Here is an 18706-nt window from a genome sequence, read left to right as displayed (position 1 = left end):
GACGAGGAACTCTAGGACCCTGAGTCCTCATGTTTCCAGCTTACCTTGTTTCTGAGAGAAGGTATCTTCTCTCCAGAACTAGAATTAGATACTTCTCTCCAGTATCTAATTCTTGCTCTTATGGAGATACAATCACCCTGGGTTATATCAGAAGGAAGAACAGGTGGGCACCATTTTGAGAGAACTTCACTGCCCAGCAGTGGAGGGAAATGTGGACAGCAGCAACCCAACTCACCAGATGATTTATGGTTTCTGCCCACTCTCTAATGCAGGGGTCAGCAAACTTTTTCAGCAGGGAGCCGGCCCACTGTCCCTCAGACCTTATGGGGCACAAGACTACATTTTTTTTTGGGGGGGGGGCAAATGAACAAATTCCTATGCCCCACAAATAACCCAGAAGTGCATTTTAAATAAAATCACACATTCTACTCATGTAAAAACGCACTGATTCCCAGACTGTCCGTGGGCCAGATTTAGAAGGCGATTGGGCCTGATCCGGCCCCCGGGCTTTAGTTTGCCTACTCATGCTCTAATGCATACATGCTGCTGTATGTAAAGCCAAATGGTCTCCATTTTTAAAGCTTAAAATTTGTTGGGAGCCAGATGAGAAAATTAATTTGTTGTGAGCCAGATGAGAAGCAAAAGATTAGCTATTCCCATTGCTAGTAGGCCTTGGCTTTAAGCTGGACTCCTTGGCCAAGCAATTTGGTTTCAAAACCCTTGACCTAGAACCAATTTTATCAGTTGACAAGTTCCAGGTGTGCAGAACCTGTGGCCCTTCAGACCTTGTTGAACTGCAACTCCCAGCATCATTGGCCGCTGGCAATGCTTGCTGGGGACAGGATGGGAGTTGTAGTTCAGCAACATTTGAAGGGCTGAAGGTTCCTTACACCTGGTGTGAATGGACTCACCAAGAAGGAAAAGTAGCCCCTTACAAGAGACTTCCCTACTTACCTCAAGGTCATTTCGCACTTCCGTTCTGTAGCAGATTAAAAGGTAAAGGACCCCTGACAGTTAAGTCTAGTTGCAAATGACTCTTAGTATGACCCAAAAACAGCCACACTGCTCAGAAGGGCTTTGTGTCCTGAGGAGATTCTTCAGAATAACTAGACCAGCTGGCAGCCAAAAGGATGACGCTCTCTGTCTGGACTGCCTTCATGCCAAAACTCATCTTGGGGCTTTGCTCTTCTTTGCAACCAGTTCCGGCTTTCTCCTCAACGGGTGGTGCATTATAAATACAGTACAGATGTATATTCTTCCCAAAAGTTGATTCCAACTGTTGTTATAACGAAAGAAGTTCCAGTCTGGAGCTTTGCAAAAGCCTTGTTGCTCCAAAGCAGGCAAGAGAGAGAGCAGAGAAGGCTCCAACTCACGGATAAGAAAGATACAGTATGAACTCATGCAAACAGCCATGCACCCAAATGAGAGCAGCTCATCTCTCGCTTAACTACCACCATTATATGTCGGTAAAGCTTTATATGGATCCCCTAACACAAGCATAGGCAAACTCTGGCCCTCCAGATGTTTCGGACTACAATTCCCATCATCCCTAGCTAACAGGACCAGTGGTAAGGGATAGTGGGAGTTGTAGTCCCCAACATGTGGAGGGCCAGAGTTTGCCTATGCCTGCCCTAACAAATGCACATTTATTGTGGTAGGTAACACATGGCCATTACTAAAATACAGCTATCGGCATTTTAAGTTTGGCTAATGGGCCTGTTTTATTTACTGCTTGGACAAAGCTGCTGCTGGTCCATTATCCTGCATTTCTACCCTCGTCTACAAATTTGGGAAAAGTCGTTTGAAATAGAAATGCTCCCAATGAGCTCAGCATTTAGACGGCAATCCTTACCTGGGAGCAAGCACCACTGAATTTAGTAAATAGTTACTTCAGAATAGATGTGGTTAGGATTCAGCAGTCAGTAGTTTTCTGTACTACACTATTTCAGCTTGTATTGTATGCCAAATAGTTAACACATGCCAAGGCCACACAGATTATTTTAAACTGTAAGCATATTGAAGATCAATGGCTTTTGTATTTCCAATCAGATTTCAAGGGAAATAGAAGGTGGCCAGAACAGCAATTCTGAATAACCACAGCATTTTTTTTTAAAGGTAGTGAACAATCTAAAATTCCTACTTGCTCCTGTATTTTAGTGATTTTGAACTTGTCACCCTGAACACTTTCAATGAACCTTAACACCTCGTAGTCCAGGCCAAACATTCTTAATAAATTAAACTGTAGAAGCAAATTCTTACTTTTACACTTTTATTAGTTTTCACTTAGCTTGAGAGCTTCTCTAAAGTAAAGATTATATAAAATGAAGTATCCAATACATTTCTCATTTTTAGAAACTATTAGAAATACTAGTTAAATTTCAACTATAAAACTTTATTACATACAAAACATTCAACCATTATTATATTGAAAGTTTGTTATCACAAAGTCCAACTCATGTACAAAGCAAAAAGGAGCAAAACATTTTTGCACCCTCAAATCAGCCGTGAGCTGTTAATTAAGTCTTCATTCCTTGAGCTTCCTTGGTCAAAAGCTTAAGTCCCGTTATCTGAAACTGGAAACACTTAGCATATTCAAGTAACCCTGAGCATCGAGTGCAATTGCACAAAAGTCATACATAATAGTCCATTGGCTACTTCTTAAAGAGGGGGAATTGGCATTAAACTGATAGCAAAGTTCCTTTGGAAAGGGGGGGGGGAGGAGCAACAAGTGATCTCTTTGCCAAATTCGCGAGTGAGGTAGCCCAATGGCAAGAAAGAAAAAGTGACTCGAAAGGAAAGGAAAATCCAGACTGCATCTCTTGCCTCCTCTTCAGCCCAAGGTTATCAAGGTAAGTAGAAAAGGCTCCCCCGTAGATCGCGTGGCGAGCAGCCAGCTGTGGGCGGCCTCCCAGTCCAGATGGGGAAAATGGGGCTGGGAAAGGGGCGACAGTCCTCCCAAGACTTCGCCCTAAAGTGCAGTTCATTGAATGGTAAGGACGACCCGATCCGGACCAAAGTATTTGTAAACAGGTGACTGCCACGCGCCTCCCTTCGCTTGTTCGCTACGTCGAGGCTGGCGAGGAGAGGAGACCCCCCCCAAACCCGGTTCTCCGCCCCCCAAGTCTGGTGCGGGTCCTTCAAGGGGCGCCCGCTCCTCTGCGCCCGACCAGCGGCAAGCGGCGGAGTCTCACGACGGGCTCCAGGTCGACCCCCAGGAGGCGCCGCGCCCTCCGCCGGGCGGCCTCCAAGCTGCGCCGGTTCCACACGCTGCCGCGCACCTTGACGGAGGGGAAGGAGTCCGGCGGGCGGGGGGTGGCCGCCTGCCAGATGCTCTCGAGGGACCTGCCCTCGAAGAGAGTCCCCGCGGGCAAGGGCGGCGCTGCCGGGCCGGGAAGCGATGGCGGCTGCTGCTGCTGCTGCTCCGGGCGCCCGTCGGGAGCGCAGCGGGCAACCTCGGCTTCTTCTTTGCAGCGCTTCTTGGCCGCCCTCTTCGCGCCTCCTCCTCCGGCGGCGGCGGCGGCCACCCGCAGGCGCCTCCCCCTGGCGGCGGCTCTCCTCCACGGCCGCTCCCTCCTGCCCTGCGCCGCCGCCGCCGCCGCTGCCGCGAAGCCCCGGGACAGGTCCGGCACGGAGGCTCGGCACGAGGCGTAGCCGTAGACGTCCTTGCTGCGGAGGATGACCGGCGAGAACTGGTGCTTGAGGCTGCAGAGGAAGCTCCACAGCTCGGCGTCGGAGCTCATGAACTCCGTCGACTTGGGCACCAGCAGCTTGAAGGCGTCGCCCAGCGCCTTCGTGCCGCCGCCCAAGAAGCGGAGCAGCGCCTGCGAGCGCGAGTGCACCACTTTCTCCGCCTCCGAGCCCGCCGCGCCCCGAGGGGCAGGACAGGCGGCGGCGGCGGTGGCGGCGGCGGCAGCTCCGTGGGGTTTCATCGCCTTCTTCGCGCCGCGCCGGCGGCAGCGGCGGCTCCCACTGGGTCTCTCCAGCGCCGCCGCCTGCCGTCGAGCAGCTACTGCGGCCGAGGGACTTGCGCGCAGCAGCTCCGGCTTCTCTCTTCCGCCGCCGCCTGCCTCTTTCTTCCCCAAAGAGGAGGAGCAGGAGGCGCCTTCCTCCTCCTCCTCCGCCCCCCCTTCTTCGCCTCGCTCTTTTTTTTCCCCTCGCGGGGGGCGCAACTTCTTCCCCCCCCCCCTCCAAGGCGGACCACGCCGATCGATATCCCGCCGCCTCCCGGACTAGCCGGCACAAAATGGTGCTCTTTTTAAAGCCCCTGGCGGGGAGGGCGCGCTTGACACGCCTCCGCGGCCTCCCATTGGCACGTTTGAACGGCATCACGCGGCGGAGGCCCGCCCCGTCCAGGCCCCGCTTGGGGTGCGCGGCCGTCGCGGAAACGTCTGGGAGGGTGTCGCTTGGGAGAGACTTTGAGTTGGTGGCCTCAAGGCTCAACCAGTGAAGGGGGGTCTGCTTCCCAGTTTAGGATGAGGGGATTTGTAACACTCCAATCGGGCATCCTCTTGTTGCCTTTGTTGGTTCCACAAAAGAAGAGAAGGCTTCCTTGCATATAATCTCCTCTTATAAGGTTTTAAGGAGGTCCCCACTTCCTTGAAGCAAACAGTGATGGTTTCCCAGAACAACATAATCTGAGGGAAAATTGGGTGCCATTTTATATTTCTTTGGTTGGAATTCACGCGGAAATTCAAAAGCTTGCCCTTAAGATGTAGGAAGAACTAAATATTTAAAAAAACAACAACCCCGCAACATAGCTTATAAGCGTTCATTGTTATACTAATCTGATGATAATTGGAGATATGCGTGCCCTCAAAGGATAATAATTGCATTGGTTTGCCTCAGTAGACCGGTATGTCCAGAGGTTCTTGTGCCACATTCTTAACCTTTGTGGCTCAGCAGAATGGAGAATCTCAACATGATCAAAATTTCTAGCAAAATTTAAAAGGTTGTTGCATTTTTAATTTTATTTGGTTTATTTTTTTAAATAAACTGTTCTTTCATCATCAATGGTAGGCAGTCTACCAACAGGAAAACATAATGGTACAATAATATTGGTTAAAAAGCAGATAGTGTAAGGAGGGCATGCCCCCAAAATGGTCCAGTCAGTCAATCATGCCTTCCGTGATACTCCATTCTGTTTGCCTTCCTACATCATTTTTTGGGGGTCACCCACACCCCCAAGTCAGTCAGTATTCCAGGGCTATTCAGCACATTCAGTCCCTATTAGGCTGTTTGGGACATTTTGCCTTGGGATCGCCATGTCTGTTCTCACAGTGGCCAACCAGATAAGCAGAGCCTGGTAGCTCCCTCTTCTGCTTGGTCCTGTTTGGGGGCTACAGAAAGGAACCAGAGAACTGAGATGGCTTTCAAGGATGGTGAATCTGCCCTCCAGACCAAGAGCATGGCCAATGGTCGGGGATGATGGGAACTGGAGTCCAGAACCTTCTGGAGTTCCACAGTTACCCATCTCTGAGAGAGGGAAAGGTAACAAAAGTTTAGAAAATTATAATTGGCCAAGAACAGTAGAACACCTCTCATCTAATAAAACCAAATGGCAATAGGCTCCAGGCAGATGAGCTCTTCAGGCAACACCTATTTACTTATTTATTATCTTAGATAGTTGTTCTTTGCCCAAAGGTGTCATAGGTAATTACAGGTAGTCCATAAACATTATTGCACATAAACAAACAAGCCAGGAAGTAGTGACAAAGCTGTGCAGCAGTTCATTGAGGGATAGGTAGACTCACAACCTGAACTTCCTGGTTTTGGCAGACTCTTTCCAGCCCAGGATGTGAGATCTGTCTGTTGTAATCAGCTGGAAAAATAAAAAAAATGTTACTTTAGCTTAGGTTGGGTGCCTTGCCAGGCCAGGGGGGCAGGACTAGCAGAGAAGACAGAATTTATACTCCAACTCTGCTCTTTTTTAATTGATAAAAGTGCATATTTTTGTTTTTAAACATATAAAAGTGCAGTGTGTCTGTATGCAACTCAATGGAGCACAAAGCTTGGCAAGTGAGCACTGCAATTGAGCTGGTGGGGGGAGGTCTGAGAGGGGGGCAATTAATAATAATAATAATAATATTTACCCCACCCATCTGACTGGGTTGCCCCAGCCACTCTGGGCACAGTGTTAGAAATTCAGATATATAAGCTAGGTGCCAAATGCCTCCTTACACTGGGGTTACAGTCGCCAAAATGGAATGCCTGGTTGCCATTTTTGGACCAGATAGTTCAAAAGTTGTATTTTTCATTATGACTTTTTGGTTCCTGAAATTCCTTCTGATTGTGCAGATAAAATATAATGGATATAATTCTACAGGATGGGGTATTAGTGTGTGAAAACAGTCCAAGTGCAAAGATCCCCAGGCATGCACCTGCAGATGGGGGAGACATCAGGCAGCATCCGGGCGCCCAGGCATCTTCACTTGGTCGCAAGTGGCTGGTAGCCCGGTGCAAAATGCACCTGGCACCTGGCGAATTTCAAACGCTGCCTATCCCTCCATGCATTGCTGCACAGTTATGTCACTATTTCCTGGCTTGTTTGTTTCTATGGTTTCTTCTGCTCTTGCTGACTTTAAAGTTTGGAGCAGTAACATTAGCAGTATGGGGAAACAGGTAAATAAAACATTTCCCCCTCTTTGATGTCATTCACTCTCAAGAGTCATTCACTCTCAATTCTAAATTATGCACATATTTTGCATGTGCAAAATAGCACAATGCAACACTAGCACAATGAAAATAATTTTTAAGCAAGAAAAACTTAAAAAATAGTATTCGCTTTGCACCTCCAAGTAAAAAAATGTATATATACAGCTGCCATCAAAATTGTTCAACCCCCGTTGCAAATCAGGTTTATTGTCAAAATTTGCAGACTTTCAGCTGTTTGCAATCAGCAAATCAAACAAAAGCAATTGAAATAGCTCAACACAACAGATGCTTCAAGTGGTTTCCCCAAATTCAGCTGAACTTGGAATTTGTCCTGGCTTCTACAATCTCACTATTATTCAACCCCTTCATGGCAAGCATCTTTAGTACTTAGTGGAGCAGCCTTTTGCTGCTATGCCCAGCTGCAAACGCAATGCATAGACAGACAGCAGCTTCTGGCAGAGTCCCTGAGAAATCTTAGCTCATTCCTTATGAGCAATGGTCTCCAGTTCAGCAGTATTCTTGGGTTTGCGTTCTGCAACCCCCTTCTTCAAATCCCACCAGAGATTTTCCATGGGGTTCAAGTCAGGTGACTGAAATCGCCACTGTAGTAGAACCTTCCAGGACTTCTTCTGCAACCAAGTCTTGGTGGAATTTGAGGGATGCTTGGGAGCATTGTCCTGTTGGAAGGTCCAATGACACCCAAGCTTCAGCTTCCTCGCAGATGGCATGACATTTCCTCCTAGGATTTCCTGATACTTCAGTGAATCCATCCTGCCTTCTGCACACTGCAAGTTTCCAGTGCCAGAGGATGCAAAGCTGCGCCAGAGCATCACTGAGCCTCCACCATTCTTCATTGTATTATTTTCAGTGTATGCTTCATTCTTCTTGCTCCAGACATAACATTGATCCATGGGGCTGAAAAATTCCAATTTTGCTTCATTGCTCCACAGAACAGAATCCCAGAACTTCTGTGGCTTATTTATATGATTTTGCGCCTATTAGAACTTACTTTTATGTGTTTTTGGGTTAGTAGTGGTGTACGTCTTGGAGTTCTGGCATGGAAGGCATACATGTTTAGTCTGTGGCTTGCTGTGTTCATTGAAATCTAAGTGCCTGCTGCCTCCAAGTCTTGCTGCAGCTCATTTGAAGTCACTTGAGGGCTTTCCCCAGCCCATCTTCTCAGAAATCTGGTTGCTTCCACAGATAGCTTCCTTTTTCTGCCCTGTCCAGGTAGCGTAACCACTGTTCTTCTGAACTTACAAACTATGCTTCCAGCAGTGTCTCTAGGAACATTCAGTGTCTTCGCTATCTTCTTGTATCCTGCTCCTTGATTATGAAGGGTGATTATCTCTTCTCTTATCTCTTGGACCATTGTCTTGACCAGTGTTCGAAACTCCCATTGTTCTAGGCGCATTTTGCGACAGGCAATTTCATCAGCACGAGCCGTTTCTGAGCTCTGAGAGCAGTACTGCCCCTAAGAGTTCAGAGTAAAGTGCAGAGAGGAAGGAAAGGAGGGCCTTTTTCTGCCTCCCCAATTCCAGCTCCTTTGAAGACTGGAGAAGAGACCCTTTTAAGAATATTAGCGGGGTGGGTGGGGGAAGCATGGCTTTGTTTTTTGCAGTCTTCAGATGATGACTAGACCATGTAAAAAATTGTAAGATTTTAGCTGAGGTACATTCATTTTCAGCACTGTATTCTTGTTATAAACAAGCGCACTTAGACATTCCGTTGTGGCGCCCATAACCTAGGTTTAAGGTGCTGTTTAGCTCCCAGCTTTCATAGCTCTGTTTCTAACACTGCTCTTGACTTGGCCATATTTCTGACATTCAGTCAAATTTGACACTCCACAAACCTCCGGACACAAAAGTTGTTGAACTTTTTTTTAGTTTTAGTCTTGCCAAAGTTGTTGAACTTCTTTTGCAAAATCTCAAAAGAAATTGGGCCTATTTTTAAGCGAATTCGGCAAAATCTACACTCCGTATGTCCAGATTTTCCCTGCTTCTGACACCTGAATCCAGCTCAGATATTTCATGTGTTGCAGCTGAAGCACATCTAAGAAGCCCTTGATTAGTTGCATCAGGTGTGCTTGAGGAAACACCTGTTGTATTTGTGTTGCTGTTCCAGTTTCAGCTGAATTTGGGGGAACCACTTGAAGCATCCATTGTGTTTAGCTGTGATGGCCTGGGATTCCGATTCGGAGGATGAAACAGAGGAATCCCAGCCTGCACAGGAGTCCCCGCCTCCAGGGCCGGCTGAACTGGGGCAAGGCCTAGAGGCTGAAGAGCCTGCACCTGTGGCAGTGCAGCAGGAGCTGGCCCCAGGTGAAGTCCTCCTGGCCCCAGAGGGGCCTGATGACTCAGTGGCCACAGGTGAGCCTCCTCCAGGGCCCAGTAACCCTTCGGCCTCTCCTGATCTGCAGAGGCTTAGGGCAGAGAGGCGAAGGGAACTAGTTGCCCCCAGGAGGAGTGCTCGCCTTAAGGCCAGAGTAGGCGGGGCTCCTGGGGGTCGGGACCGCCCCTGACCTTAGAAGAGGATAAAAGCCCAGTCATCCCGGCCCCAGGTTGCGGGAGCAACGTCGTTGTTGGCTTCGGACCTTCCTGTGTTCTTGATCCCTGCTCGGCCTCCTGTTCCTGACTATCCGGTACTCCTGTTCCCTGCTCGGCCTCCTGTTCCCGACCATCCGGTGTTCCTGTTACCTGCTCAGCCTTCTGTTCCAGCGTTCCTGTTCCCCGCCCGGCTCTCTGCATCGGACCTCGCCCCTCTTCGTGTGGACTCTGCTACACTCACAGTACCTTACCCCCGGGACCAGCACAGTTTGCTCCCGCCACACCCGCACTCCCCCTTCGTAGGGGTGCGTTCGGGAAGAGCCAGAGGCCATGGCTGACCAGGCGGCTGCACTGGTGACTTTGGCCCAGGAGAACCAGGCCTTGACTCACACCGTGCAGCAGCTCAGTGACGCGGTTGTGGCACTTCAGCAACGCTTGGAAGCCCTACCTGCTCCTGGGGCCGACGCCCCGGCTCCGGGCAAGTACCCAGTGGCTTTGCCTGAGAAATTTGATGGAGTCCCGGCCAGCTTTCCCATGTTCCTGGCCCAGGCCAAGCTGTATATTCAGGGGCGAGCCCGGAACTTTCCTGACGACCGCACCAAGGTGCACTTTTTGATTAGTTTGTTAAAGGACCAGGCGGCCAAGTGGGCGTTGCCGCTACTCAGGCAAGACTCCCCCTTGCTGGCAGACTATACGGGGTTTTGCAATCGTTTGGAGGCCGCGTTCGGCAACCCCCAGAAAGGGAGTCAAGCCAACCGGGCGATTCGGCGGTTGAGACAGGGCAAGTCCACGGTGGCCGCATACACCACAGAATTCCGGCTGCTGGCACAGGACTTGACCTGGAACGACTCGGCTCTCCGGGACCAGTATCTCGAGGGGCTTTCAGATGAGATACTGGACCAGCTGGCCACGATGGAACGCCCCACCACGCTAGACACCCTTATCCAATGGAGTCTACAGATTGACGATCGGCTAGAGGACCGGCGTCAGGCTCGGGACCGCCGGCACCTCCAGTCCTTGGCCCCAGTGTCTACCAGCAGCCCCACGGGCCCAGCTAAGTCATTGGAGGAACCTATGCAGCTTGGGGCAGTGCGACCACGCCTCTCCCCCGCAGAGAAGTCGCGGCGTCGGGAGGGGAATCTATGTCTCTATTGTGGCGGAAGCGGACACTATGCAAGGTCCTGTCCTGAGAAACGCCAGCCGCAGGGAAACCACCAAACCCCAGTAGCTGATGGCCCTGGCTACCTGGGGTCCCAAACAGCACAGAATGGGGCCGCACCAATTGAATTGCAACACCTTATGGTTCCGGTACATCTATACCCTCCAGGAGGGCCATGGATTCTTACCCATGCGCTGGTGGATTCGGGCGCAACCCGCTCTTATATGGACGCTGCTTTTGCTGCCCAGCATCGGGTGCCACTTCGGAACAAGCCAGAACCGGTGCAGGTGGAGGCAATCGACGGACGGCCCCTGCGTTCGGGTGCCGTCACTCAGGAGACCCAGCCCCTGGTCCTGTGCCTCCAGCAGCACCGTGAGATGCGAACTCTGGATATTGCCTCCATGCCCCGGTTCCCCCTGGTGCTTGGGATGGACTGGCTGGAGGCTCACAATGTGCGGATTGACTGGGTCAAACGGACTGTACACTTCCCAGACCCCAGTTCTCCTGCTGAGACTGAGATGCTAGCAGCTGCGCCCACTGAGGAGGTTGCTGCAACGCTCCCCGCTGAATACCGGGACTATCACAACGTGTTTGAGGAACGGGGGGCAGACCAGCTGCCGCCGCATCGGTCCTTTGACTGTGGCATAGACCTCCAGCTCGGAGCGCCTCCACCGGTGAGTCGCTTATACTCGTTAACAGAGCCAGAGCGCGAGGCTTTACAGGACTTCTTGCGCAAGAACCTGGAGCGTGGGTTAATTAGGCCTTCTACCTCGCCCACTGCTGCGCCAGTGCTCTTTGTTAAAAAGAAATGTGGGGAGCTCCGCCTTTGCCATGATTACCGGGCCCTGAACAAAATCACCATCCCAGACCGGTACCCTTTGCCCCTTATTTCGGAGTTACTGGAGCGGGTGCAAAGGGCGCAGGTGTTCACCAAGCTAGACCTCCGGGGTGCCTACAACTTGATTCGGATCCGCGCCGGGGATGAGTGGAAGACCGCATTTGGGACCCGGTACGGACAGTTCGAATACCTGGTTATGCCCTTTGGTTTGTGCAACGCGCCTGCTGTGTTCCAACGGTACATCAACCACGTGTTCCAGGACTTGCTAGACAAGTACGTGGTGGTGTACTTGGATGACATTCTGGTTTACTCCCGTGACCCGGCGTGCCACGAAGGCCATGTCCGGACCGTGCTGCAGCGCTTGCGCGAGCATCGTCTGTATGCAAAGCTCAGCAAGTGCGAGTTTCATCAGCGGTCAGTGGACTTCCTGGGTCACCGACTCTCACCAGGTGGGGTGCAGATGGATCCTGGGAAGGTGGCAGCGGTTCGAGAATGGGCGGCACCTCGGAACCGCAAGGACCTACAGCATTTCCTGGGGTTCGCCAACTATTACCGGACCTTCATTGCGGACTATGCTCACCGCACCACCCCGTTGACCCGACTACTGCGCCCCAAGACGCCGTTTTCCTGGGACAAGGAGGCGGAGGAGGCGTTTCAAGGGTTGAAGGCCTGTTTCCAGAGAGCGCCAATCTTGCAACATCCGGATCCTTCTCGACCCTTTGTGGTAGAGACTGACGCCTCCAGTACGGCTCTCGGTGCCGTCTTGTCTCAGCAGCACGGACCGGAAGCGCCACTTTTACCCTGCGCCTTCTATTCCCGCCAGCTCCTCCCAGCGGAGCGTAACTATACTGTGTGGGAGCGGGAACTACTGGCCATCAAGGTAGCCTTTGAGGTCTGGCGCCACCATCTTGAGGGGGCACGACATCCGGTGGAGGTGAGAACCGACCACCGGAACCTGGAGTACCTCCAGACCACCCGCAAGCTGAACCAAAGACAGATCCGGTGGGCGTTGTTCTTTTCCCGGTTCCAGTTTCGGATCCGCTACATCCCTAGCTCTCAGAATCAGAAGGCGGATGCCCTGTCCCGGAAACCTGAAGACAACGCAGACACGGTACAGCAAGCAGAACCCACCACGATCCTACCTCCGGCTGCATTCCTGGCCACCCAGGAGGCGCAGCCACTGCAGGTTCGGGTGCGGGAACAGCAGCGGGTCGACGCTTGGGCCCAGGATCGTCTCCGGGAGCTGGCTGAAGGGTCCAGTCCACAATATCCGGGGCTGGTCCTGCATCAGGGCCTGCTGCTGCACCACGGTCGTCTGTACGTCCCGCCAGGGCCACTACGGCTGGAGGTTCTCCGGATGGCCCATGATGCCCCAGCAGCGAGGCACTTTGGACGGTATCGGACCACCCATTTGGTCAGTCGGGAGTTTTGGTGGCCCCGCCTGAAGGCTGACGTGGCTCGCTACGTTGCTGGTTGTGATGTCTGCCATCGCGCCAAGGGTCCTACCGGGCGACCCCCCGGCCTACTTCAGCCATTGCCAGTTCCACCGCGCCCTTGGCACACGGTTTCGTTGGACTTTGTAGTGGACTTACCCTCGTCTCGTGGCTGTACCTGCCTTCTGGTTTTCTCCGACCATTTCACCAAGATGGTACACTGCGCTCCCTGTCCATCTGTTCCCACAGCCAAGGAAACTGCGCAGCTGTACCTTCAGCATGTCTTCCGCCTGCATGGACTACCTGAGCGCGTGGTGTCCGACCGGGGCGTTCAGTTCACATCCCGGTTCTGGCGAGCATTACACCAGACCCTCGGGACAGAGGTCTGCCTCTCGTCAGCCTACCACCCACAGACCGATGGCCAGACGGAACGGGCGAACGCGGTGCTAGAGCAGTACCTCCGGTGTTACTGCAGCTACCAGCAGGATGACTGGGTCGACCACCTGGCATTGGCGGAGTTCGCCTATAACAACGCGGTGAATGCGTCCACCCAGCAGACCCCGTTCCAGGCCAGCTATGGTTATCATCCACGGCTGTTTCCAGAGGTGCTGCCGGCATCCGCGGTCCCGGCAGTGACGGAGTGGCTTCAAGAGCTCCAGTCCCAGCAACAGCTTTTGGTGGAGCAACTGCACCAGGCCAAGGAAGCGTACAAAGCCCAGGCCGACCGCCACCGCCAGGTGGGGCCGGAACTTCGCGTCGGTGACCTGGTTTGGCTCTCCACTCGCCATCTCCACCCCTCTCGACCTTCGCGGAAGTTGGACGCCCGCTTCACCGGCCCGTTCCCTATCGTGGACCAAGTCTCTCCTGTGGCATTCCGTCTCCGGTTACCCGCAACCCTGAAGGTTCACCCGGTCTTCCACAGGTCCCTTTTGAGTCCTGTGGCCCCACCCGACGAGTTCCACCCGAACCGTCCCCAACCGCAGCCAGTGTTGGCTCGGGGAGAGCCTGAGTACGAGGTGGAACGCATCCTGGACTCCCGATACCGCAGGGGAAAGCTACAGTATCTCATTGACTGGAAGGGGTACGGACCGGAGGACCGTTCCTGGGAACCAGCGGCCAACGTCCACGCACCTGCCTGCCTCCGAGAGTTCCATGCGACGTACCCCGGCAAGCCGGGTCCGGACCCTCGGTTGAGGGGGGGGCTGGGAGGGGGGATGGTGTGATGGCCTGGGATTCCGATTCGGAGGATGAAACAAAGGAATCCCAGCCTGCACAGGAGTCCCCGCCTCCAGGGCCGGCTGAACTGGGGCAAGGCCTAGATGCTGAAGAGCCTGCACCTGTGGCAGTGCAGCAGGAGCTGGCCCCAGGTGAAGTCCTCCTGGCCCCAGAGGGGCCTGATGACTCAGTGGCCACAGGTGAGCCTCCTCCAGGGCCCAGTAACCCTTCGGCCTCTCCTGATCTGCAGAGGCTTAGGGCAGAGAGGCGAAGGGAACTAGTTGCCCCCAGGAGGAGTGCTCGCCTTAAGGCCAGAGTAGGCGGGGCTCCTAGGGGTCGGGACCGCCCCTGACCTTAGAAGAGGATAAAAGCCCAGTCATCCCGGCCCCAGGTTGCGGGAGCAACGTCGTTGTTGGCTTCGGACCTTCCTGTGTTCTTGATCCCTGCTCGGCCTCCTGTTCCTGACTATCCGGTACTCCTGTTCCCTGCTCGGCTACCTGTTCCTGACTATCCAGTACTCCTGTTCCCTGCTCGGCCTCCTGTTCCTGACCATCCGGTGTTCCTGTTACCTGCTCAGCCTTCTGTTCCAGCGTTCCTGTTCCCCGCCCGGCTCTCTGCATCGGACCTCACCCCTCTTCGTGTGGACTCTGCTACACTCACGGTACCTTACCCCCGGGACCAGCACATTAGCTATTTCAATTGCTTTTGCTTGATTTGCTCATTGCAAACAGCTGAAAGTCTGCAAATTTTGATAATAAACCCAATTTGCAATGGGAGTTGAATAATTTTGATTGCAACTGTAAATATATATAATGCACACATTCTCATATTCTATTCAGAACCGTAATGTTATAGCTATGGCAACAGTTTCCCATTAAAAATAAGTAACCAGACTAGATTCCCCATGAATATTTAAAACTACCTCATGATAACTACTGTATCTTTCAAAATAAGGTTTGGAACAAAAAATAGACAGCAGATCCTGTGCATGTTTACTCTGAACTAAGGATTAAATCTTAACGTGGTTTACCTGGGGGTAAGCCCTATTAAATTCAATAGGATTTACTTCCGAGTATCAATGTTAATGCTTCTCAGAACAGACACATTGGAATTAATGGACATGACTAATTGGGTCCATTAATCTCCATGAGTCTACTATGAGTAAAAGTTAAAAAAGGTAAAGGTAAAGGACCCCTGACAGTTAAGTCTAGTCGTGAACGACTCTGGGGTTGCGGCGCTCATCTCGCTTTACTGGCCGAGGGAGCTGGCGTTTGTCTGCAGACAGTTTTTCCGGGTCATGTGGCCAGCATGACTAAGCCGCTTCTGGCGAAACCAGAACAGTGCATGGAAACGCCATTTACCTTCCCACCTTACCTATTTATCTACTTGCACTTTGACGTGCTTTTGAACTGCTAGGTTGGCAAGTGCTGGGACTGAGCAATGGGAGCTCACTCCATCGCGGGGATTTGAACCACTGACCTTTGCATACCTACTTGGGAGTAAGTCCAATGGGGCTTACTTCTGAGCAGACAAGTAGTACAGTGGTACCTCTGGTTATGAACTTAATTTGTTCCGGAAGTCTGTTCTTAACCTGAATCTGTTCTTAACCTAAGGTACCACTTTAGCTAATGGGGCCTCCCGCTGCCACCGCTGCACAATTTCTGTTCTCATCCTGAGGTAAAGTTTTTAACCTGAGGTACTACTTCCGGGTTAGCAGAGTCTGTAACCTGAAGTGTTTGTTACCTGAGGTACCACTGTATTGCTGCTTGAGATCTGAAAACCATGGAAAGAAAAACAAAACAAAAGATAAGCTGTTCCTTAAAGGACAACCGTGGTTGTAAGACTCTAGTATGGGTATATACCTCCACAACTCAACATAATCAGACTAAGTTACTACGTCATATGGCCATTAAGTCACCTGGGAATGTGCCAACACTTGCTAAAGCTCCCAACTTTTACCACACATTTGTGGCAGACAAAAGATTGGACGGTGTACGTATTACTCTAGTTGATCAAAAAACTATATGGTCAGAAGCCCGACCTCGTGGTCATATGGTTGTCAGTACTGGGTCACTGTTCCCATGCAGAGCTGGATCATTCAGTTCTTTATCAGGGAGGATGTTTCAGAAAAGAAAAAAGTGGATTTTTTAGTAGTATGCTGTCATCCTTAGACATGCAAGGGTGTAATGATGAACATTTGTCCTTGCTGAAAATATCATGAGGTTACATTGTTAGCTTGGTGTGTGAGCATTTGGAACTGTTGGGTTATATAACAAGGGGGAGTCAGGCCTTTAATTACTTGTGCAGAGGGGGAAATCTTAGCAGACACATGTTTTCTCATTGTAGTCATAGGCAGAGAAAAAAGTGGGTGAGATATTGTTCCAGAGGGGTTTCTCCCACCCATGAGCTGTAGTCATCCCTTTGCTCTTGTCTACGTCATGTGTGTTGAATGTGAAATCCTACTTGCTACTGAATGCACACGTCATTACACAACTGTGTGAGTCTTCTATCCTATCCCAGAAAGATAGGATATAAATGTAGTTATGTCTACATCCAGGGCTGAGCTCCAAATTCCACAGTCCCCTTGCCCAGGCTAGAGAACTCGCACTGAAGAAAAAGGTGGGTCCTTGTGGACTTTTATAGTACCAGGTTGTGCCCAATATTTGTCATACTCTGGGCAGACCCACTGAAATTAATAGGCATAACTAAGTTAGAGAACTTAGTTGGAGACAACCCACTGCTGCTGAAATTCCAGCAGAGAGACTGCTCTTTCTCAAAGGCTTTGGAAGCATCTACTGCTGTAAAAAATCATGGTTCAAGTTTCTTCCTCCACTGCCATCAGTCTGCAATGGCTTAAAGTGCTTTACAGTGTTAAGACAGTAGGACCAGCCCCAAAGGAAAACTGGAACAGTACCACTCTGCTTTGCCTATTTGCAATTCATGGTCCTGAGCAAGCTGCTATTTGGCTTATCATCTGACATCTATAATATTCTATGCTTTAAACACACACACACAATGCACAAATCAACAAATGTATTAATGTTATAACTTGTTGCTGGGCAACACCATTCCACCACCATTTTGCGTGCTCATGTGAGTACCTTGCTGAAAAGGTTGTCTTTTTGTCTGAAATGGTCAACAAGTCTGGAAAGAATCTTGCAAACTGGGATAAACTGCCCTTGTGGAAACGCTCTACTGAAATGGACAAGGAAATGTCCCCACCCACTATTCTCTCGGGAGTGACCTCTTAATGTAATCAATAGGGATTATTTACCCATTCTCCAGTTCCTAATCTAATCAAAGAAACACGATCTCCCATTGGCTAGCTATGAAGAGTTCCAAGATTCTGAGTACATCTTCAAACTCCATCTTCAACTGGAACAAGACAGTGGTTTTTCTTTTGTGTTCCTGGTGGTCTTGTGCACATTCCAGGATCACCCTGAGTCAAAGTAATCAAAGACTAGAGCTGCCTTGGAACCCCAGAACTCAACAAGTTTCCCTTTGGGTCCTCCATGATTTGCCTTCCCTGTGCTCAATATTGCTGGTAGACACTCTGCCCAGGTTTTTGGAGCTATCACTTGGGTGCTTATTCTTGCACCTCTGAAATCTTAAATCCTGGTGGGTTCCAGAAAAGGATTCTGTTTTGATAAACATAGTCTGATTTTGTTTGGAATCCCAACATTTGAGTGCAATCCCATTTCCAGTGGTTTCTGTGCAGGAAAACCTTGCTGTGTCTGAGGGAAGTATCTTATTTTTGCCTTCTTTGGGTATCTACCCAGATGCTAAGGAATGAAAGGGTTTCACAAATATTCCACCTTCCAGTGAATAGGAAGTTCAGGGAAGTTTTTAATGTGTGGTATTTTAGTGTATTTTTTGTTTCTGTGGAAGCCGCCCAGAGTGGCTGGGGAAACCCAGCCAGATGGGCGGGGTACAAATAATAAATTATTATTATTATTATTATTATTATTATTATTATTATTATTATTATTATTATTGAAAGGCTTTGGGATGACTGACAAACACTTGGTGTGTGTATTGATTTTATCAACCCTGTGGAATGATGATTTCTTTTACTAATGATATATTTATTTCAATAATTTATAAACCCATTCACAGCCCGTGGCCATCAAAACGGTGTAGAGTGGGACTGCAAATAAGATGGAACAAATTCTAAAAACAATTAAAACGATTCCTACAAGCTCTAAAAGCCAAAAACCTGTTCTTACAAACTAAAAAATCCCACCAACTTTCTCAGTCACACAAATAATATTTTATAACTGGCTGAGTCACACCTCAGTGAAAGCTTAAACAAATAAATTTTCAGAGAGCATTAAAGCAATTAACTCCTGTAGTGACCCAGAACACTCTGTGATTGACCAAAAGACAGCCATCCTTGAACAAAGGAACTTCATCAGAAATAAACTCCAATGTGGAAACTACTGAATTACAGTTTATCAAGAAGTTAAATTTTATGCATTTGGTTCTGAAGAAAAAGGCAGTTTAGTACAGCCACTCATTATTGAGGGGAAGTGCGTGGAACAGGTCTCGGTGTTTCGATTTCTGGGAATGGAGCTGAGAGATGACCTAACCTGAGGAGAAAACAGCAAAGACCTGATGAAGAGAGCACAGCAGAGGTTATATTTTCTGAGAATCCTCCGGAAAAACAATCTCTCAAAGGACCTGTTGATGGCATTTTACCATTGTACTGTGGAGAGTGTATTAACTTATGGTCTGTGTGTGTGGTTTGGGAGCTGCACGGTCAAGGAAAAAACAATGCTGTCCAGGGTTGTAAAGACTGCGGAGAGAATAATTGGGTGCACTCTTCCCACCTTGGAACAAATCTATGCTTCCAGGTGCCATACGA

General features: G+C 50.1%; 1 protein-coding gene across 1 annotated transcript; it reads right to left on the bottom strand.

Annotated features, from left to right (window-relative positions):
* Positions 1–2252: 2252 nt before the first annotated feature.
* CCDC71L (coiled-coil domain containing 71 like) lies at positions 2253–6439 on the bottom strand. The gene has a single exon (XM_081212155.1). The coding sequence runs from the start codon at positions 3927–3929 to the stop codon at positions 3138–3140; it is 792 nt and encodes a 263-aa protein (XP_081068281.1). The 5' UTR covers positions 3930–6439; the 3' UTR covers positions 2253–3137.
* Positions 6440–18706: the final 12267 nt, after the last annotated feature.

Source organism: Podarcis bocagei (genome assembly GCF_964188305.1).
Source record: "Podarcis bocagei genome assembly, chromosome: 10".
NCBI classification, from domain to species: Eukaryota; Metazoa; Chordata; class Lepidosauria; order Squamata; family Lacertidae; genus Podarcis; species Podarcis bocagei.
Note: the sequence above shows the minus strand (reverse complement) of the source record. Positions and strands in the feature narration are given on the sequence as shown.

What these genes read in the sequence shown, in the direction of transcription:
- CCDC71L (XM_081212155.1), bottom strand. Translation starts at nt 3,929, where the DNA reads ATGAAACCCCACGGAGCTGCCGCCGCCGCCACCGCCGCCGCCGCCTGT.